Consider the following 23,458-nt stretch of genomic DNA (forward strand, 5'->3'; position numbering starts at 1 on the left):
ATCACTGAACCTGAAAAAACCCTCACTCGAACTAAACTCCACCCATCTCTGACACCTAAACTCCACTCATCTCATAACAGTTAAAGCCCTTTCTACTCCTGAACTTTACCCATCTATTAACCTATGGCACCCTCACTACCCCTAAAACCCACCTAAAAGCCTAAAAAACCCTCTGAGTGTCTAAAACCAACCAATTCCTCATCCCTTAAAACCATACTCAACCACTAAACTCCACTCATCCCCGAATGCTAAAACTTCCCTCACCAATCCTAATAAACACCTATTCATGACACATACAAGCACTCAACCCCCCTCCTCCATCCTTAAACCTTTAAAACCCTTTCTTCATATAAACGCCACCTATCCCTGAACCACTAAAACATCACAACACCCAAAATTCCACCCATTCTCGAAAATATAAAGCCCTTCACCACACCGAAACTCTACCCATCGCTGACTTAAAAACATTCACCGGCCCTAAACTAAAACAATCTGCCAAACCTAAAAAACCTCAACATCCTTACACGCCGCTCATCCCTAAACCCTAAAAACCTTCACCATCATAAACTCCACTTATCCAAGACAAAAAAAACCTCTCCTGCCAACCCTTAACCCTAAAAATATTCATTGCCCCTAAACATTACCAATCCATGAACCCAAAAAAATCTCACTACCCTATATTCTCACCCGAGTGTAATTTTTTATATTTCCGTAAAACTATATTTGCTTTTAAAATGTTCCCTATTAATTTTCGATTTATTAGAATTTCTTTAAAATTGTCTTTCTTTAAAATTGGTTTTCCATGATTTGATTTTCACCAACATGGCTTCTCAGTTTTCTTTCTTCCATAATTTCACATTTCACATACATCACATTTTAGCATGATTAAAGGAGAGAGCATAAGCACTTTAGCACTGGTTAACAGCCAAAGAAACCAGGTTCAGAAACCAGGAGGGTGAAGGCAAAAAGTTTAAGGATGCCCTGCAAAAAGGGCGAAGTACAACACGCACCACTTTCTAGGTGCTGCACAGTTAGTGCTTTTCCCAAATGCCTCTCAGCTGGTGCACAGACATCTGTAACAATCAGAAACCCAAGGACCATTTTGAACACCTGCATTGGGCCTCATTATCATGCAAATTATGCCGTACCCCCTTCACACTGCTTTGGAGCAAAAGTTGCTCTTACGCAATGGGTATTAGAGATGGACTTGTGCAAATTCTTTCTGCCTTTTCTGTACTAAGAAAATTGTTTAGTGCCACAAAAATCTAGTTCTAATGCAGGGTGCTCTCCCTAGGCAATTATGTAATTTGTCCCCTTCCTCAATTGGTTTTTATTCTATAGCAGGGTTTCCCAAACTGTGGTTCTCGACCTGAGGAGGGCCTCCAGTTGCTTTTTTGGTTGGTGATGAAAGTCTGAGCAATAATTCTAGATGCCTTTAAATTTTGCGTTTCTCTTGTCACATTTTTTGATGCTTCAAAGACAAAGGTCTAATGTTGGGGTGCTTTATTATTTCAACATGGGGATTGCTGCTTACTCTGACTGCAAAGTGAGAGGGGTATTTAAAGTGAATTCTGTGACAATCTTGCTGGAATATAGGGCCTGTGTAGGAAAGGTTGTAGTGAAATGTAAATACTTGTAACTGAACTATGAGCATTCAACAGTTTGGAAAGCAAAAATGAAGCACATTTGTTTATAATTTGTGAGGTGTGCTGGAAATTTTAATAGTGTAAGAACAATCAAGACACTTTACTTAGCGATGCACAAATGATATTTGATCACAAAGCCCGATTTCCTCACATTATAATTTGTTTGCTATACATCTTTATCAGTAAAACTGTAGGTCTGTGGAAATTTGGGGGCCATTTCAATTGAAAATATGCTGTCTGTAATTGACAATGCACTACCACACAATGCTTTAGGTACATAAAAAAATCACCCACTTCATGTCTATTAAAGAGAGGTGGGTCGCAAAAGTTTGTTGTTCTTAAAACTGGGTTGTGGTTCTGAAAGGTTTGGTAACCACTGTTTTATAGTACTTCCAAGGTCCAAAGCAGGCAGTAGAAAGGACAGTTCAAATCTGGTGTGTAGTTTGTTGATTGAAAAGTGCAGATTTCCTGATTAATGGCAGATTATGGATTTTTTTTACTGTTGTCTATATTTGCCTGAGTTTCAAAGCAGAACAAAAATCTGCAAAACCATCTAAAAAACTGAAAGCATAGTCAGTGGAAGGAGGTGGGTCCAGAGCCACAGCTTTTCAATAGAGGTGAACAATATTGAGGCACTGACTGAAGTAAAACGTAATTGTAATAGTAGCCTTAGGACAGTGATTAATTTGAGCAAGTGGTTTCAGGTGGGGCCAACCGGCACTAATTTCTGGGGATTGGCACTTATTTTTTCTCAGCAGACTTTGACCCAGAGCAAGAAAAGGGGAAAAGGAAGGATGAAAGGAAGGAAGAGAAAGATAAAAAAAACGGGGGCAGCTTCTCCGTTAAGGCGGAGGAGCATCGACCCACTAATCAAAATTGCCCCCGGGGCAAAAAATAAAATTGTAATAAAGTTAATTTATGACCCTTTTATTTTTCAAATCCCCATCCTGAGCCGAGCATCAGAATTGGGGGGTCTTTCTGTTTTCTGCTGCTGCAAGTGAGGCAGCAGCAGAAATCAGTGATGGGCACGGCACTTAAAATTTAAAGTTTTCATGTCTCTTTGGCCGGCCGTCTTGCGATGGACTTGCGATAACGTTGAACCTGTAATAATAATAATTTGCTATCAATCAGAGGGTTACATTCATCCCATTTCTTTTCTGTATTTACACAAATCGGTTTGAGGAAACCCACCATAATTTGATTTAACTATATCAACGGGGGACTAGCATTAGCCGCCCTACCAGCTATTTGTAGATTGTGCATTACTAATCACCCTCTTAAATTTATTTCCGGGGTTTGAGCTAATTTGGGATTAAAACTCGAGCAAAAATGCAAAACACAGGAATCTCAAATCATTAATGTTTGCAAGTTTTCTTCCACATTATTACATCTTCATGTGAGGCAAACTGGTTTCAAGTAATACAGTATTTTACCCAGTAGGGAATATCCTACTTGGAAGAAATATAATGTTGGTATTCACATGGTAAAAGGTGGGTAAGTGCAAGCAGTAAGTATGGCAGTAAGAGTGGATTAAAAATTCATAGAAAGTTATGGTGAGTGTTCAGGGACGGATTAGATGTGTCTCTTGTATTAAACCAGTGGGTTGATCCAGCCAGATGAGCACACATGGAGAGTTATACTTAACAGAGAACTGCTTCTATATTAGACAATCAATCAAACAGTCGAAGAGCCAGGTTTTGAGGTTTCTTGTGAAGATGGGGAGAGATGTTGTCTGTCTGAGGTAGAGAGGGAGGGGGTTCCAGGCTCTGACAGCGAGGAAGGAGAAGGAGTTGCCGCCTGATCTGGTCTTTCTGGTACGAAGGACCACGGCTGTAGGAGAGGTGGGTTGATCGTAAGGTCCTCTGGGGAGCGTGGAATTTGAGTCAGCTGTTCATGTATGCTGGTCTGGTGTCGTGGAGGGCCTTGTGAGCATGGGTAAGCATCTTGAAGGTGACTCGCTTCGATGGGAAGCCAGTGGAGGGTGCGCAGATGCTGGGAGATGTGGCAGTGTCTTGGCAGTTTGAGGACCAGTCTTGCTGCGGCGTTCTGGATGTTCTGTAGCTTGCGTGTGAGGTTTTTGTTTAGTCCGGTGTAGAGTGCGTTGCCGTAGTCAAGTCTGCTGGTGACCAGGGTGTGAGTGATGATCTTTCTGTGTTTGAGGGGGATCCATTTGAAGGTCTTGTGTAGGAGGCGGAGGGTGTGGAAGCAGGAGGATGAGACCGCGTTGATCTGGGGGTCCATTTCAAGTTCGGAGTCCAGGATGATTCCCAGGTTGCGTGCGTGGTCCGTGGGGGTTGGCGGACTTCCGAGGACGGGGGGCCACCGGGTGTCGTTCCAGGCATCAGGGTGTGGGCCCATGATGAGTACTTCTGTTTTGTTGATGTTTAGTTGAAGGCAGCTGTTTTTCATCCATTTGGTGATGGCTTCCATGCCTTCTCGAAAATTGTGTCTGGCGGTGTTGGGTTCGTTGGATAGGGAGACGATGAGTTGGGTGTCGTCTGCGTATGACACTATGTTGAGTCTGTGGGTCCTGACGATGGCAAGCGGAGCCATGTAGACGTTGAAGAGCGTAGGGATGACCCTGGGGGACTCCGCATTTGGTTGGTGTAGGGTCCGAGAGGAAAGGGGGGAGTCTGACCCGCTAAGTTCTGCCGGAAAGGAAGGAGCGGATCCAGTTGAGGGCCTTGTCTTGAATCCCTGCGTCGTGGAGTCTGTGTATTAGGGTGCGGTGAGAGACTGTGTTGAACGCCGCTGAGAAATCGAGGAGGATTAGGGCTGCTGTTTCTCCTTTGTCCTGTAGGGTGTGGATGGCATCTGTTGCGGTGAGGAGGGCGGTTTCCGTGCTGTGTTTTTTTCTGAAGCCGGATTGGGAGCAGTCGAGGATGTTGTGCTCTTCGATGAATGTGGTGAGTTGGCTGTTGATGGCTTTCTCGATGACTTTCGCTGGGAAGGGGAGCAGGGAGATGGGTCTGTAGTTTTTGAGGTCGGTGGGGTCCGCCAAGGGTTTTTTGAGGAGGGGGTTGATCTTGGCGTGTTTTCCGTCGTCGGGGAACAATGCGGTTGCCAGGGAGCAGTTGATGGTGTGGCGGAACATGGGTGCGATGGAGTCAGCTGCTCTGTTGGAAATGTGGTGGGGCAGGGGTCCATGGGGGCCCGGTGTGGATTGAGTTCATCGTCTTCAGTGTGTCTTCGGTGGTGAGGGCTGTCCAGTTGTCGATCTTTGGCTTCATGATGTCGGGTGGTTGGTGAGGGTCAGTGTGTTGGTTGTCACTATCGAAGTTGGATACCGGAGTTGGGAGCACACCGCTGACCTCTTCCGCCGTATCGCCCCACTGCATCGTGGTCTGTGCAGTTCAAGTGATTTCCAGGACAGTTCAATCGGTGCAAGTAAGTACTTGTATTGTGGTCATCTCTAGACACGAGCCTAGCTCGTGTTTCGGGATTGATTCCCACATCAGTAGAGATAGATTCGGGGTTGCAGAACAGGTCGCCAAACATCCGTCACGGGCCTCGTTACCCCTCTGGCGCGCAGGTGCATCTCCAACAAGCTCGTCAGCTTACATGGCTACCGGGAGCCAAGAAAAAGTGGATACCGGAGTTGGGAGCACACCGCTGACCTCTTCCGCCGTATCGCCCCACTGCATCGTGGTCTGTGCAGTTCAAGTGATTTCCAGAACAGTTCAAAGTTCAAATTTCAAAGTATTTCACCTCAATCGGTGCAAGTAAGTACTTGTATTGTGGTAATCTCTAGTTACGAGCCTAGCTCGTGTTTCGGGATTGATTCCCTCATCAGTAGAGATAGATTCGGGGTTGCAGAACAGGTCGCCAAACATCCGTCACGGGCCTCGTTGCCCCTCTGGCGCGCAGGTGCATCTCCAACAAGCTCGTCAGCTTACATGGCTACCGGGAGCCAAGAAAAAGTGGATACCGGAGTTGGGAGTACACCGCTGACCTCTTCCGCCGTATCGCCCCACTGCATCGTGGTCTGTGCAGTTCAAGTGATTTCCAGAACAGTTCAAAGTTCAAATTTCAAAGTATTTCACCTCAATCGGTGCAAGTAAGTACTTGTATTGTGGTCATCTCTAGACACGAGCCTAGCTCGTGTTCGGGATTGATTCCCTCATCAGTAGAGATAGATTCGGGGTTGCAGAACAGGTCGCCAAACATCCGTCACGGGCCTCGTTGCCCCTCTGGCGCGCAGGTGCATCTCCAACAAGCACGTCAGCTTACATGGCTACCGGGAGCCAAGAAAAAGTGGATACCGGAGTTGGGAGCACACCGCTGACCTCTTCCGCCGTATCGCCCCACTGCATCGTGGTCTGTGCAGTTCAAGTGATTTCCAGAACAGTTCAAAGTTCAAATTTCAAAGTATTTCACCTCAATCGGTGCAAGTAAGTACTTGTATTGTGGTCATCTCTAGACACGAGCCTATCTCGTGTTTCGGGATTGATTCCCTCATCAGTAGAGATAGATTCGGGGTTGCAGAACAGGTCGCCAAACATCCGTCACGGGCCTCGTTGCCCCTCTGGCGCGCAGGTGCATCTCCAACAAGCTCATCAGCTTACATGGCTACCGGGAGCCAAGAAAAAGTGGATACCGGAGTTGGGAGCACACCGCTGACCTCTTCCGCCGTATCGCCCCACTGCATCGTGGTCTGTGCAGTTCAAGTGATTTCCAGAACAGTTAAAAGTTCAAATTTCAAAGTATTTCGCCTCAATCGGTGCAAGTAAGTACTTGTATTGTGGTCATCTCTAGACACGAGCCTAGCTCGTGTTTCGGGATTGATTCCCTCATCAGTAGAGATAGATTCGGGGTTGCAGAACAGGTCGCCAAACATCTGTCACAGGCCTCGTTACCCCTCTGGCGCGCAGGTGCATCTCCAACAAGCTCGTCAGCTTACATGGCTACCGGGAGCCAAGAAAAAGTGGATACCGGAGTTGGGAGCACACCGCTGACCTCTTCCGCCGTATCGCCCCACTGCATCGTGGTCTGTGCAGTTCAAGTGATATCCAGAACAGTTCAAAGTTCAAATTTCAAAGTATTTCACCTCAATCGGTGCAAGTAAGTACTTGTATTGTGGTCATCTCTAGACACGAGCCTAGCTCGTGTTTCTGGATTGATTCCCTCATCAGTAGAGATAGATTCAGGGTTGCAGAACAGGTCGGCAAACATCCGTCACGGGCCTCGTTGCCCCTCTGGCGTGCAGGTGCATCTCCAGCAAGCTCGTCAGCTTACATGGCTACCGGGAGCCAAGAAAAAGTGGATACCGGAGTTGGTGGTAGACTTTGGTGGCGGCTCTGAAGTTTTGTGGGCCTCTGTAGATTTGGTGTTCCTCCAGTCCTTTTCGAGGTGGCGGCAGGTGCGCCTGGACTCTCGAAGTTCGGTGGTAAACCATCTAGCTTTCTTGGTGTGTGTGTTGTTGTTTTTATTGAGGGGGGCTAAGGTGTTGGAGCTGTCGGTGATCCATCTGTGCAGGGTTCGGGCTGCAGACATATAGTGACATGTTGCCATGCTACAATACAGAATAGCGTAGTAGAATATGATATTCTGTGAGAGACACAGGAATACATACAACTCGTAATATGTTGGTTAAGGGTTAAGGGTATTTCATTTAACATGATTAGGTTATGATTTTCACATTATTAATTCATAATATATTTACCCTACAATGCATCCTAAAGTAAATAGCTAAATGTACCTGCCTCTATATTTGTTTTTTTATTTTTAAAATATTTTATTGTGTGGCTAGCCAATATATTGCATACGGTCAATATTTGTGGCACATAGATCACTTCCTGCAGTTATGATTTACAATTTTTTCTCTTTCTTAGTTTGTCCTTCAATCTTGCTCTTCCATTGGCTATCCTCACCTCTTGAACACCTCGTCTTTTGCATCACTCGTGTCATCCTCTTCACGTGAACCTTCTCATTCTCTCTCTTTCCCTGTGTATTTTGTGCTTTCTGAGTTTCTGCCTTGAACTCTGTTTTTATCTTTCTGTTTTCTGCCTATTTTACTCTCCTCTTTTGCTTCTTTCTCTGCCCCCTCTGTCTCACTTTCTCTTTCCCTTTTTCTCAGTCCATTTTTTGTGGTATAAAAGTATTTCTGGTTAATTTACAGAGCAAAAAAAAATCTTTTTTATTTACAAACTGGGAGAATTGTCCTTACTTATTCCCTATCACAAGCACATACTTATGCCACTTATACCCTAAAGAAATCTGCACTCGGTTAATTTATCGTTGCTCTCTATTGCAAGGACTAGGTTAACATATGCTGAAGGTTTCCATTTGCTTCACATTATATAAGCCCTGGAAAAACTATTCGATTAAAGATGTACTCTGTTTTCTAGTCTTATTAACTCCTTATGTAAGTATTTCTCCCTTTCAATTCAAAACCATGTCTGTTACACAAACAGATTTACCTTCTCCAGCGCTCATCAATATTTCAAGTTTGTATCTTTTTAATTCTGTAAAATTTTTGTTTGATATAATGTAGATATGTCAATAATAAATATATTTAGCGTATGCATTTTCTGCCTCTTTGGGTAGTCAGCCCTTCAATTAGAGACATTAAAAGACTATATATGTCTATTGACGCTAGTCTGTGGAAATAGGGCAAAGGTCATGAATGCCTGTAGAGGACCAAAGAACAAAATGTGTAATATAGATTCGTTGTGATGTAAGGCATTCTATTGCCACTGGGGAAGTTCGCGCTATTATTATTATTTTCTCATTCAGATTAAAAATAAAACATCTATAATCACATTATGGAACAAATACCTAGTTATATTATTTTTTAGTCCATGTTACCTATAGCAAAATAAAATAGAGACAAACTGCATGCCTTTAAAACATACTGTGAAGTTATCCAACAGTAAACTATAACATGATTATTTTTTAGGTCGAAAATGGTCTTAAAAATATATGTATAGTTGGATACAATTTATTGTACTTACCAGCTAGCTCGTATACTCGGAACCGGCAAAAGTAATTCAAGACAGTGCAGTGAGACTTTGCTCCAGGAGATGTATTGGGGGAGTTTAGATAGCATTATCTACTGATCATAGGCAAGGTTGATGGACTTGAGTGGATCCGTCAACTTTTGACAGACTTTTTCAGAGAAAATCAATATCTTGCTGCTGGTATAACAAGTTGCTGAGTCAGTGTTTGTGCTTCTACCAGCCATGTGAAGTAAACCTTTTATTTGTTCTATATGCCAAAGTTACCAACTTATGCACTTCTTGTTGTAGATCCTCTGGTTTTCCTGATAGCGTCCTTTCTGTGGGACTTTGTTACGTCTAAATGTAGGATTACTTGTAAAGTCAATTAAATTGCCTATGTCCCCAACTGAATGACAAAATCTTTCAACCTGGTCTGAACACAACCTGTCATGTTTTTCTCGTAGACTGCAGATCTCTTCCAGTCGTTGGTGTTTGAGCTGCGACTCCTGACTACAGATGCATTGATGAAGCTCTGGGAAAGATCATCATTTAAATGCCGAGACAACTGGTAAGGAAAAGACCCCTAGACTCATTATTTGCAGACCTCTAAGTATCTGAATGATGCCTTTCATCGTCAGAATGGATGAGTCTACTTGGAGCAAAAGTAACACTTCTGGTGCTGGATGGGCTGCCTGTCTCAACTGCTCCTCAGAGATGTAGCACTCTCTCCCTCATTATGATTGAGAACTGCAGCAAATATCTATTTTTTGAGTTTGAAACACATGCAAAACTGTTTAAAGTAGTTGATTTCTGCTAGTTACTTGAAAAGTTATCCGCCATTGTCTTTGAATGCAAACAAAGCATTTTTCAATTAATGAAAATCCAATAATTGCCATATTTTAGTGACCGAGATCACCAGTTACGTCTTACTGAAACTTCTATATATTTCCTAACTGCTTGTTAAATTCATTTAAATCCAACTGATCCATGTATACATATTGGATATCTATGGATTGTCCATCAGCATAGAATCAATATGGAAACATAAAATCAAACTGTATTCGAATATAGCAGACCTGCCAACTCACATTGTGGCACCATGTGTCACATGATTTGGCTCCCTTCACAAGGTCACCTGGTGAGGAGCCGAAATCACACTGTGATTGGGAAAACAAGCTGAAAAATCACTGTAAACATTGGATTTCTGGCTTGTTTTGGAGGCAGTCAGCAGCTGATGTCCATCAGGACATAGACGACAGCCTCAACAACCTTTTGTTTTTTTGTTTTAGGAGAGGGTGGGGGCTTGGTGAGGGGCAACGTGCCTCTTAGGAGCTCTTGGCACAAAGCCCCACCCCCTCCAAGGCCTCGTCCTTCCTCACACAGTGAAACTAGTTTGTAAGTTTGCAGGGCAGATATGATTTAACCACTGTCACATCCACGTGTTGTAATGTGACTATGCATGACAGACTAGGACAGACGTCTTCGAATGAACTTTTAATTTAGAAAATGCCTTCCAAGGCATCCGCTATGTTGTGCATATGTCACTCTACACTCACACTACAGAACACACATCCTTATTTATATTTTAAATATTTTTACTGCCAGTTCCACAAACTGCCATATAATTGATACATTGTCTGCACCTTCTACATTAGCCTTATTAGAAATGTAAACAAACCAATTGGGCAAAACGAATTTTAATAGTACCTATATAGGGGAAAGCACAATAGGCTCTAAATAGTCACAGTTCACAGCATATACTAGCAAAAAAAAAGGTCAGTAAATGGCAAACCCCCCACGGTGACCATGCAGAAAAGGCGAAATTCATTCCTAGAGGTAGCCGTATAATGCCATCTAATACATGTGTGATATTAGCCTTCAGTCAGGCACTTTGACCTACTTGCTATCCATGCCTTATGTAAACAAGTTTTTTTGTAAAATATGTTTATTTTTTTATAAAAATTTAACCGAAAACAAAATAGCAGAATGTACGGTCCATATAACAATCGAGCTCCAAACAGACAGATATATGTAATGCAAACATGTTTTAACATATATATATATATATATTTTTTTAAGTGATTGTTAATCAGAAATATGTGCAAGGCTTCTCTGCAACTGCCAACTGCCTTTAAAAAAAAACTTTGCTATGGAGTAGAGGCGCCTACTTTTTAATTTACGCTGTTTAACAACATTTTCTGTGTTGCTCAATATGTCATAGTTTTACTTTCAACCTTTTTTAAGAGCACATGCGTCAGTTACAGATGGCAGTGAGTTCCAGTGCACTTTCACGCTGCCTTTGCATTGCTGTGCAGGCTGATGTCTGTGCGGGCACACAGCCTAGAGCACCCTGCCCTGACCTTCTGAGAGCACACAGAAACTTTCAAGGAGCATTTTGCTAAGTGCCCAGTGACTGTGCCCGGCTCTCTTTCTGATGCAAATGCAGTCCTCTGCTTGCACTAACGGTGTCTGTTCAGATAGTGGCGGCCACTGGTCCTTCATTAACATCATATATAGAAAGAGAAGCTTGATTGACAGGACCCACAATGGTCTCATTGCACTTTGATGCTTCCTTTGTAGACCTTGTCCCGAGTACTGCAGACCCTCCGTGGAGAATGCGCTCTTACTGTGAGAGGGTGTTTCATAGAGAATTAGTCCTCTGTGGGGGTTTCTCTAACCCCTGACACTTCTGCACAGTCATTTTGAAATGTTGCCTCGCTGCATTGCTCTTGCCAAGGCCTTAAACCAAAAATGCCTTTTCTTGCAAATACGTTTCCATGTTTATGAACGGAGCTTAACTCGTGTCCTCTGTGCATTCCTCAGCACATTTAGCTGAAATGCAATATTCTACCTGACTTTGCTTGACTTGTGCCTGATGCTTTCAATGTTTAGCTTTTAAACCAGAAAACGTATGCTTTTTCACCAAATACCTTCAGATATTGTTTTGCAGTATCACTAATTCCCACTTTCTGTAAATTATTACCGAACTGCCTCTCCCACACTACATGCGACACTGATGGCTGTACTCTCTCCATTTTTATAGCAGTCATTTTCTCAGTATTAAGTCCCAAACACTTTATGCAGATCTTGCATCTTGCACCCTCATTGAGATTCTCTCTCTCTCTCTCTCTCTATATATATATATATATATATATATATATATATATATATATATATATATATATATATATATATATATATATTACCTACTGGCAGTCGCCAGTAGGTAGTTATAGTTAGGATCTACTTTCCATAGGAAATCCGCAACATTCTATTGGGAATAACTTTGGCACCGGTGGACGAATCTTCGCAAATTTCTCAAAGAAGATGGCCCGCTCCGCTCTGCTCCTTCCCTGAAAGTTTGGGGGGGATTCGTCAAGCGGGGGCCGAGATAAAAGGGGGGTCCCAAAACGTGTTTTCCACATGTTAATTTCCATAGGGCGGTTGGACTCACTTTTAGCCCGAACGGCTGAATGAATTTCCACCAAACTTGGCAAAATTGTAGGGACTGGTAGCCCGATGTGCCTTTGCTATGTCTCAAGATATGTGCTCCAGTGGATTTTGAGTAATTTAGGTTAAAAAAATTATATATATCTATATGCGTGCCCCGGTACGCGCACAGGGGCGCGCTCCAGCGCGCTACGCGAGTTCGCGAGCGGAAAGCTGATTGGCTCTCGGGTGTCTTGTAACATTCCAAACAGTACGGTTCGGCCGCCATCTTGTGTCTCGGTAGGATCGAGACACAAGAGGTGGCAAAAACAAAGGGGGAAATTACCAAAAGGGGGCAGAGTAGACCCCCCTGACCTCCTAGGTTTGATGTGGGGGCCATAAAAGGGCCCCGGTGGGGAAAAAATATTTTTTTATTTTTTTCAATTTTCGCGGGGGGAGCGCCCGGTACGCGCACCGGGGAGCGTACCGGGGAGCGTACCCATGAGAAAAAAAGAATGACAACGTTTTTTAAAAATGTAGCATTTTTTTATAAATTGGAGGTAGTTCTGAAAAGAACTGGTTTTTTATTCTTTTTGTTGTTTTATATTTTTTTATACTTTTTTATAACGATTTTATATTTTTTTTGGGATTTTTTTCAGGGGAAAACCAAAAACAGGGATTCCAAAACTGCTCAACAGGAGCAAAACATTGTGAAAAATTAGGGACGGGGAGGGCAGCGGTGTTCCTGTCTCTTCATAGCAATGAGTTCAACGCTCTGCTCCCCATAACAGAGCAGTTCATCACAGTCCACGTATAGGAATTTTATGCCTGCAAAGACCGGCTGCACGTTAGGGACCATTCTTCCACGTGGTGTTCCTGAAGGTGTTGCTCCACCAGTGGAGGTGCTGCCGCCATCTCTTGGTAAATTCCGTGCCAGGTCCCTGACACTCTCCCTGGCATAGTTATTTGGGTGTATTCTCTGGACATGCCTAATTAAAGTGGCATTTCCAAAGCTATATCTCCTATTAGGATTGCCTCTGGATAAAATAGTGCCACATATCTTGCAGGTTACCTTAGCAGCATTAACCTATTTTATCCTTCAGGGATGTCAAAAAATTTCCAAATGAAGTGGTCCTTTGTTTTGTGGTGAGGAGGGTCCTCAGGTAAAACACCATCAGAATCACTGCTGGATGACTTCCTTGCAGCCATTGCTGTAGATCAGGAAACTTTGAGAAGCAGATAATGCACAGAACACCTCTTGCTCTCTCCAAGTACAAAGCAATAGTGAGAGAAATGGGTGGGTTTCTCAATATTTGGAAAAAAAAATGTTCTGAACCAATGAAAAGTGTTATTTTAAAGTCACATGGCTTGACGCGCTTACCCTACGCGCCCGGGGGCGCGTCCCGGGGCGCGTAGCGTAAGTGCGTCGGGCGCTTACGTTGCGCGATCGTATGCGCTCGGGCGCTTCCGGGTGCGCTTACGCCGTGCGTCATAAGACGCATCTCGCGGCTACGCGATACGTGTCTTATGACGCACGGCGTCGCGGCTACGCGATACGTCACGATGTTGTTTTCGTTCGCGGCAATAGCGCTAACGGGACGCTCACCTGTACTGCGCTTACCAGTGAGCGCATCGGTATGCGCACCGGGAGCGCACCGAGGCAAACAATAAAAAAAAAGGGAAAAATATACATAAAAAAATAGTATTACATAAATATACAATATAAAATTCATTATAAAAAATATTATATTTCATACCTATAGAGATTTGCAATTAAAAAACCTTTGAAATTCATTGAAAAAAACATAGGTTTGAGGCCCTATATATAGTTAGGAATTAGCATTTAAAAAACCTATTAAATTCACTGAAAAAAACATAGGTTTCACACCAGTTATAGGTAGCTGAAAATTTTATTCGCATAAAACCATTGAAATTCCCACGTTATAGTTAGTTGGACTCACTAAAACTTGCGCGTGCAATGCACTGCTGATGACGTCACATATTACATCACTCATGACATGGTCAGTGCCATCACTCATGACATCATGAGTTCAAAGAAACAGGCAAGGCTCTCATGCTCGATTGGCACTAGCTTTATTTCACTAGTGAGGAAACGCCCTGAGTGGGCGTGGCTACATTGTCTTGTCACCATCAAGAGTGATGGTTGTTGTAGTCCTGAATGAGAGTCCATATAAAATACCTTAGTTCGGTGGCCTGCCTCGAAACGCGTCGGGCACATGTGTACAAATGAGGAGAAAAGGTGAGCTGCGAGGCGTGAGAGGCATGCAGGCTGGATAGCTAAGGAGCGCTGCGTGTGCCTGTTGAAAAGCGCAGGTGCGCATTTGCTGTAAAAAATTCCTCACGGCTGCCCCTGGCCGTGCAACAGAGCACCATCACCGGCTGCAGTTTCCTACTGACACACAGCGCGGAGAGGCCGTTCCTCGCACGAAGCTTGGTTCCTGGTGCGGCGTTCCCATGGACAACAATTGCCTTGCAGCTCGCCAGCTCTCCCCCTACTCAAGGGTTTACAAACACTGGCTAATAATTTTTCAACACTTCAGGCCACCGAACTAAGGTATTTTATATGGACTCTCATTCAGGACTACAACAACCATCACTCTTGATGGTGACAAGACAATGTAGCCACGCCCACTCAGGGCGTTTCCTCACTAGTGAAATAAAGCTAGTGCCAATCGAGCATGAAAGCCTTGCCTGTTTCTTTGAACTATGCCCCATGAAGAAGAGGCGGCCAGCCTCGAAACACGTCGGGCACATGTGTACAAATGAGGAGAAAAGGTGAGCTGCGAGGCGTGAGAGGCATGCAGGCTGGATAGCTAAGGAGCGCTGCGTGTGCCTGTTGAAAAGCGCAGGTGCGCATTTGCTGTAAAAAAAATATATATATATATATATATATATATATATATATAAAATTTTGATTTTTTTTTTTAATATGTACATGGTTTTGAAAAAGTGCAGATTAGGCCTCTTTGCCTTTGAAGCTCTGTACATGAGAAGCTCTTACAATGAAACGAAAAAATCCTACCTCATTTTATATGGAGCAGGTGGAAGAGTAGCCTCAATTATATTAAACAGCCAGGTAATGGAACCAGGGATGTGGCTGTCAGTGATGGCCAAACAGAAACAAGTGCCTGCCTATTGCAATTTAATCTACAAATTCACAATATCTACCAGATCCCGGTAAAAAGAGTTGGGGTCATATGCTTAATACAGGTAAAAAAAGGTTTCGGCATATCTGCAGTCAGACGTGAAGAATAAAGCATGTACTTGTTAAATAGAGGCAGGGTTAAAATGATCATACATGGAGAACTATGTAGGGCGTTTTCACAGACAGGCTTGGAGAACAGCCCATGTTCCATAGAGTGACAGCCACATAACTGAGGGTCAAGGCATATAAGAATAATAGTTATATTCATTGTTGAAATAAGTAAACATTGCCCCCAATGAGGAATTACCTAGATAGGACCTGTGGGATTATTACCAATGTTCCCTCTAATTTATTTCCTCTGTGACGGGCAATTGGGGGTCTCTATACACAGCAACACGGCTATGTGAACTGAAGACATGCAATAAAGCACTATGTAAGTATGTGAATTCCTAAATGGTACCATTAGTTTTTTTGTTCTGCTTCCTATTGGCCTCTTAACCTTTCATCCATCTGCTACATGTTGGTAAAATGGACGCCTTTAAGCTGTTTCAAATACTGTTGTCCAAGCAACCTTATTAGATTCCTTTCTAGTTTGTAAAGGATTGTGTTTCAGAGGTGAATGAAATCCCATTGCTGCTTAAGATTTTTCCCTTCCTTCCTTGATCCCTTTGAATAAAAAAGTACCTTAGGTCCTGGAAAAGAAATGCTGCACAAGAGTATTCCCCACACATACTGCTCAAGAACCACTTGCTTTCGCAGACCCCAAAAAAGAACAAAAGGGCTCAACCTACTTCTGCCTTTATTTCTTTTCATGTAAACAATAAGAGTGCTTGGAGACAGGCTTAATTCAGGTGGTGAGGGCTGTTTTTGACTGAGCCCCTCAAAAAGGGGGCACATTATTTGGGTTGGACAGACATGATTTGATTTGATTTGATTTTACATTTTATAAAGCGCAGCAAATGCCCGAAGGCGTCTTGGCGCTGGAATAGTCTGCAGCCTAGAGTACCAGCTAAGTCTAAATCTGAATGCCTAATTAATTTTTGAACAGCCAGGTTTTCAGCTGTTTTCTGAACATCATCAAAGAGTTGCTATTTTTAATCTCTATGGGTAGGGAGTTCCATACCTTAGCCGTACTGATGACAAAACTCCTCCCTCCCCAGCGTAGCTGTCTATACCTGGGAACTACCAATAGCTGAGCCTGTGCTGATCGTAGATTTCTGGAGGGTTGGTATTTCCTAAGATGTGTTCTAAGGTACAATAGTCCTTTCCCCAGTAATGCCTTGTATGCAAGACATTGCGATTTAAAAATAATCCTCTTGCCCACTGGCAGCCAGTGAAGATCCTTCAGTCGGTGCGATATTGGTTCGTATTTGGGGATTTCTAGTATCAGCCTTGCAGCTGCGTTTTGCATTTGCTGGAGTCTGAGCAGGAGCTTCGTCTGAAGCCCTGTAAACAAGGCATTTCCATAGTCCAGCCTTGATAAGGCTAAGGTGGTGACCACCGTTTTTAGCGCATCCCTAGGAATATATGGGCGAATCTTCCTGATGATTTTGAGGATCCCTCTGAATCATAACCTCTGAATCATAGTTGGTCTGATTCCAACCCACCTCATTCATATGAATTAGATAGTTCCCAAATTTGGACTAACTACAATTGGAGGCCATCACGGGGATGGTGGCTTACTGGGGTCAGATGACCACCATATCTGTGATTGCTTTTTAATAAAAGCAAACTTTAAAAAAAATTGCAGCCCATTTTCGTTAAAGTTTATTTATTTATTTTTTGTTTGGTTAACACCTTGCAAGCGGCCACGATTCTGCGCCTGTGCAGCAAAATCGCAAGTGGGCGGGTTTATGACGGCCCCCAGCCGTCATCCACACACGAGCACCGCAGTGCCTGACGGGCGGGGACTGTCATCAGCATGCAAGGGGTTAAGAGGAGGCAGTGGTCCTGGGGATCCCTGCCACTTTTTTAACAAACTTTGTTTACGTTCACAAAGGGTGAGGGGTCACAAGAGGACCCCTCCACTTTTGAAAATTGGTGACCAACTCTTTGAGGTTTCAGTAAAATAGCAATGTTTTGCAATCAGATTTTTGTTGCAAAACATTGATACATTATATACCCATTTACCTATTTTGGAGGGTCGCTTACAACATATCCCTTCTAGATACTGAATTGACATCTATTCAGAATCCTATTTTAGGGGTCAGAAAACACTAAGGGGCCGATTCCGATTTTGTCCGGAAGGGCTCCAAACCATGTTCGGAGCCCTTCCGACCGAATCGTCAGTGCCGGCCAGATTCCCTCCCGACCGAGCCATTCCGATGGACTTGGTCGGGAAGGAATCCGACTCGGATTTCCGGATTGCAGACGACAGGCTTGGAGAGCATGTTCGCAGTCCGGAAATCCTCCGGAACTCTACCGGTCGCCTCTGTGCGACCGAGGGAGTATGATGGCTTTTCACTGCCTTTTCGTGCCGGACAGACACGAAAAGGCAGTTGGAAGCGGTCTCTGGGGGCCACCAGCAGGGCCCCCATGGGTCTGAGGCCACCGGATGACGGCCTGGGGCGTTGATTCCTGCACCCGGTGGCAGGCACCTTGGGGTGCCAGCCACAGGGTGCAGGGATGAACTGCACCCCTGCTTTCTACATTGCAAGCATGCTTTCCGGTTAGAAAGCATGCTTGCATTGTAAGGTATACGAATGTGACCGAACCCTGTTCGGCCGCATCGTACTAGCAGGGCTGTAACCGATGACAGCAGGTCGGTCGGTTACAGCTCCTGCCCGATGTGGACGGACTTAGGTCCGTCCCACATCTGAATAGGGCCCTTAATGGGAGTGTTTGTGACCATGAAAATGCTTAGTACATCTGGCCCACAGTCCTTTATCCAGCCTCCCCATTTGTCGAAGTTGTATACTCTTGGGAAATCACTTTTTGAACTACTCCCAATTTTTGCCAAGCTTGGGAGTCCTTAGATTCATGGGTAAAACTGCAAATACTTGTGAGATAAAAAAGTGGACTGGAACCCTACATGCATTGAATTTTCCCTGGGGGCAGAGGCACTTCCAAGTCTCATGGTATATTCGAATCGCTGACAGAATATCGACAACACTAATATCGACCTACAGAAATATCAGGACATAAATGTTGTCAAAAATATCGACCTCCTAAAAATATCAAAAATTAAATATCTTTGTTAAAAATATCGAAGTACAAAATATAATTTTTTTATATGTATAAAAAATATATAAAATAAATTAAATAATACATTTAACTGATGCAAACAATTTAGATTTTAACAATTATAAGTAATACATTTAATTTATAAATGAAACATACATATATAAAATGTAATATATATTTACTTAGAAATAATTTATAAATAATAATTTTAATTAATTATAAAATGTTAGAAGTATGTAAAAATTATATAAATATATATATATATATATATATATGTACATACACCTGTAACATAAAAATTTAAAAAATATATATATTATAAATTCTAATATTCAAATATTTAATATTTTTTAAACCTACATTTTACACTACATTTAGTGCAACAGTAGAGAAAGTGTTGATAGCGGAGGGGAAAAAATAACTATTCCCACTCCAGCGGGTGCAACAGTAGGGTAACTGTTGGATAGTGTGGGATAAAAATTACTATTCCCACAGCCGTGAGTGCAACAGTAGAAAAGTGTTGGCTAGCGTAGGGGTATAAATTACTATTCCCACTGAAGAAAATTCATATTTAAAAACAAACAAAATATCAACTACAATACAAAATATAATTTTAAAAAACATACAAATTTACAAAACATAGAAACATATTATAATGTATAAAGATAGTAACATTTACATAAAAAGATTGATTTTTTAAATTTAACAAAACATTTACAAACAAATAAATATTTTGCAATACAAATAATTTTAATCTAAAAAAATAATTATTACATAAATGTAATATTTTATTTCCTACTCTATAACACCACACAATTTACAACACATATCTAAATTAAATAAAAAAGTGGACCTCCATAATGAACACAATTAATTATCAATTAAACAAATATGAATAATTAAAAAACACATTTAAAAAGGTAACATTAATGTACTAACCAAACGTTACAGCCATAGAACCTAAATCCCCAAACAAAATTAAAAAAACAATTACCAAAAATATTTATCAATTAATAAATGAATATTAATAATCAAGTAATGATTAATTAACTTAAACTAAACTACTTTACACCCTCTACCCCAATAAACACCAAAGCACACACCTAAAAATATTTACAAAATTTCCATAACTAATTTTACAACTAATTAATATCAATTAACAACAAATCATTAATTAATTTAAAAATGTTTACTTCCCACCATTTACCACTATAAACCCCACAACTCACACATCAAAACTATTACATAATTGGCATATTTACATTTTGAAGAATTAATCAGCATTAATTAACAAATAAGTAATTAAATTACCTCTCACCATATTCCCCTATGAATGCCGCCACCAATTTTGTAAAACATGACACAATTAACATCACTAATTAACAATTAATTAATTATTAACAATGGAAATATAAATAATTATTAATAAATCAATTCACACATTTAACACTATAAAATAAAAATAAATAAATATTATATCAAAAATATTTATAAATGTATTAAAATTACATTACTTCCCACCCTACTCCACTATAAACCCACAACCCGCTCTTAAAAAAAATGACACAATTAAAATAATCACCAATTAATTATTAATTAGCAGCAAATTAATATATAATTAATAATAAATGAATTCCCACAATTAACAATATATATTTTTAAATAAATATTAATTAATAAAAACATATATAATTAAATTACTTCCCGCCCTATTCCCCAATAACTACACAACCTGCTCCTAAAAAAAGACATAATTAATATATTTTCCAATTAATTAAGCAATAAATATTAACAGCCACTTATTAATTAATTAATTATAAATTAATTCCCACAATTAACACTATAAAATAAAAAATAAATACTAATAAATACAAATTAATATTAAATGTATTATAATTAAATTACTTACCACCCTATTCCCCTATAAACCCACAACCCGCTACGGAACTAAATGCAAAAAAATATTAAAATAAAATTAATAACTTCTAAAAATGTAACACATATATTAAAAAACAAATACAATACTTAGACAAAAAAATAGAGCACCTACATTTAAAATACATTCTAAAATACATCACACTAACTAAAACAAGCATTGGCATAGCCAATAGGTTTCGCCTTTGGGACCTTATAAGTGCTTAGCCATGCAACAGTTGATGTTGTTACACCAAGGATATTGTGCTTGATAACTAAACACTGATAAGATCCCAAAGGCGAGACCTATGGGCTATGCCAATGCGTGTTGTGCATTCTTGTGAGTCATGAACTTATTATTGGTGATGCATGTGTCCAGTTATCAAGTTTATGAATGTTAGAATTTAGCTGTTTGAGGATTGCAGTTTAGGTTAAAGGTAGTGGTGTGCTGAATGCTCAGTATTGCTAGAAAAGTTGGAAAGTGTAAAGTACCCACCTGTTGGTTTTTTTGGGGTAGTGTAGCATTTAACTTTGAATCTACATAGCGTCTCTTTGCGTTATTGGGTGCACATGTACTGGTTGTGTGTCCAAGTAACCTGACTCAGAATAGAATAGTGCCCCATAGCAAAAGATACAAGTTAAGTACACTTGTGTATTTGTTGATGCGAACTGAGATAAGAGCTCTACCCTGTAGCTACAGGTTTTAAGGGGAGCCCCACAGTATGCGAAGTTAAGGAAGTGTAGTACCCTGTAGTGAGGAGCTGCATGTGGAAGTAACCCAAGGTATGATAAGGTGTTGAAAAGCTGTAACCTGTCATGAGAAGTTGCATGGTAGAATACCCTGTGGTGTGCCAATTAGGGGAAGCGTAGTACCCAGTCATGAGAAGTGTTATGGGGGAGCACCCAATGAGTGCGATGTGGAAGAAGGAGAGTACAATGTACAATGTCACTATTTTAAAAATTTACCTGCTCCTTTGCGCGTTCGCGCTGTAGATTGTGGTGCTAGGCGCTATATTCTCCTCGGCCTCACTTTGGGGGACTACATTAGAAATATAGGTCTTACCTGCATTTAAATTGTGTCCTCACCCACTCTTTGTGGGATTAGAGCGCTTCAGGGCTCTCGCTCTCGGGACATCGCGCTACGGTGAGTGATACCGCCATCTTAGGTGAGGGAACCAGGGAGCGCCGAACAGCAGGCGCCATCTTGGTTGGGGGGCTAGTTGTTAGCTTTGCAAGGCTCCCGCGTTTACGGCCATAAAAATGGCTGCTCCCAGGGCGCGCAGCATCGACGCGCAGCGGGCGCGCCGGCGGAGCGCCGGAGGTGCGCCAGAGGTAAGCCCGTTTGCGCCCGTTCGCGCACAGGACGCGCCGGGCGCCGGAACCTCTGTCCCCTTTCACCGAGTCGCACTCTCCTACTCCCGTGACGAATTGTTACGTGTGAATCCCGGCACCTCTTTGCCTGGTGAGCGTAATTCCCCTAACAGGCCTTCTGATGTTCTGGCCTGTGGCCTGCTGAACGTAAGGTCTCTTGTCAAGCATTGTGAGGAAATTGCGTTGCTGATAGAATGCCACGGTCTTGATGTACTCCTTATGACCGAGACGTGGACTACCTCAACCAGCGCGGTGGAATTGGGTATAGCCTGCCCGCCCGGTTTTAAATGTATTCACAATCCACGGGTGGGAGCTAGAGGAGGTGGAATTGGCCTCATATTCAGGGAGACGTTGGACCTCTCTCAGCTCTAAAGCAAGGTCATCTCTGGTTGTGAATTGCTGGGTTTCTCTATTAAAGACCATGGAGGAGTATTATATACTGGGCTGCTATGTTATAGACCCCCGGCTAGCTCGCTGTCGATGGTCTCAGAGCTCATTGATTTAATCTATGATCTCTCCCACTCCCACACAAAGCTGATGGTGCTAGGGGATTTTAACCTCTGGCCTGAAGGGCCAACGCACTCCGCCTTTGTAGAGCTGACTCAAGCTTGCTGTAATATCGATTTGAAACATCTTGTACTCACCCAGACCCACTCAAAGGGTCACATTCTGGACTTGCTCTTTGCTGATGCACGCTCAGTGACCCTGAAAACCGTTCTGCCTCAGTGCTGGACGGACCATGCTCTTGTGCTCTTCTCTCTTTCATGTATAGCCGCTGCTACGAAGAGGGGCAGGACGAGTGGCATGGGTAGACAATGGTCTAGAATTCTCGCAGGCTCTACATTGCCCACTCTGCTTCCGGACGGCTTCACTTTGGGAACTAATGTGGACGCGAGCTATGAGATCTTTTGTCAGCGAATTCTATCTTCCCTTAACTTCTTGGCTCCAATGCGTACCATCAGAGCTAGGACTCATCTTGTAATGCCTTGGTATTCGGAAGAACTCCGGCAGCTCAAGTTGCAGTGCAAACAGGCTGAGAGGGCATGGAGGAGACAATATTTAGAACCTCAACGTGTCCTCTACAGGCAGACGCTGGCAAACTACAAAATTCAGATCAAGCGGGCTAAGTGTCGGTTTTTAGAGGATTCACTGATGGCGGCGGCGAATAAATCACAGGCTCTCTTTAGACTTGTGAAGGATCTAGCCCATCCAGCCTGTATCAAAAACATCATACCGGCCTCTCAGGATCTTTGTGACTCGCTGGCACAAGCCTTTGAGGACAAAATTGCCTCTATCTTAAATAATCTTGCCCCATCTGTTGATAAGATGGCGGACAGTTCCTCCTTGAGTGAGATCAGCAAGATGAGCGCCACATCTTCAGGACTGGACAGCTTTCCACTACCATCTTTTGAGGAATTTTGTGCGTTGGCGGACGGGTTGTCTTCTGGCTCTCCATCTGATCCGCTTCCACCGAAGTTTTGGAAGATGTTTCGTGCTGAGTTGTTCCCCCCACTTTTCTCGATCTGCTGCCAGTCCCTGGGTTCCGCACGAGTGCCGGACTGCTGGAAATTGGCAGTGTTCTCCCCACTGCTGAAAAAAGAAAATCTGGACCCTACGTGCCCAGCAAACTATAGGCCGATCTCCCTATTGCCTTTTCCAGTTAAAATCTTGGAGAAACTGGCCACAAGGCATCTTTCCAACTTTCTCGAGTCCACCGAGTGCTTGGATATGGTCCAGTTTGGCTTTAGGCCAGCACATGGGACGGAGTCGGCTTTGGTGACTGTTCTTGACGACCTTCGGACACGGGCCGA

General features: G+C 42.5%; 1 protein-coding gene across 1 annotated transcript in view; it reads left to right on the plus strand.

The window, feature by feature from the left end:
• The window catches only part of LOC144784068 (uncharacterized), a 1,315,621-nt gene that overhangs the window by 302,885 nt on the left and 989,278 nt on the right, over positions 1 to 23,458 (plus strand). Inside the window, exon 9 of the mRNA XM_078662758.1 lies at positions 9,049 to 9,152. Within this exon, the coding sequence (XP_078518884.1) occupies positions 9,049 to 9,152 (104 nt within the window). The remainder of the gene's footprint in view (positions 1 to 9,048; positions 9,153 to 23,458) is intronic.

This window comes from Lissotriton helveticus, chromosome 10, assembly GCF_964261635.1.
Source record: "Lissotriton helveticus chromosome 10, aLisHel1.1, whole genome shotgun sequence".
NCBI lineage: Eukaryota > Metazoa > Chordata > Amphibia > Caudata > Salamandridae > Lissotriton > Lissotriton helveticus.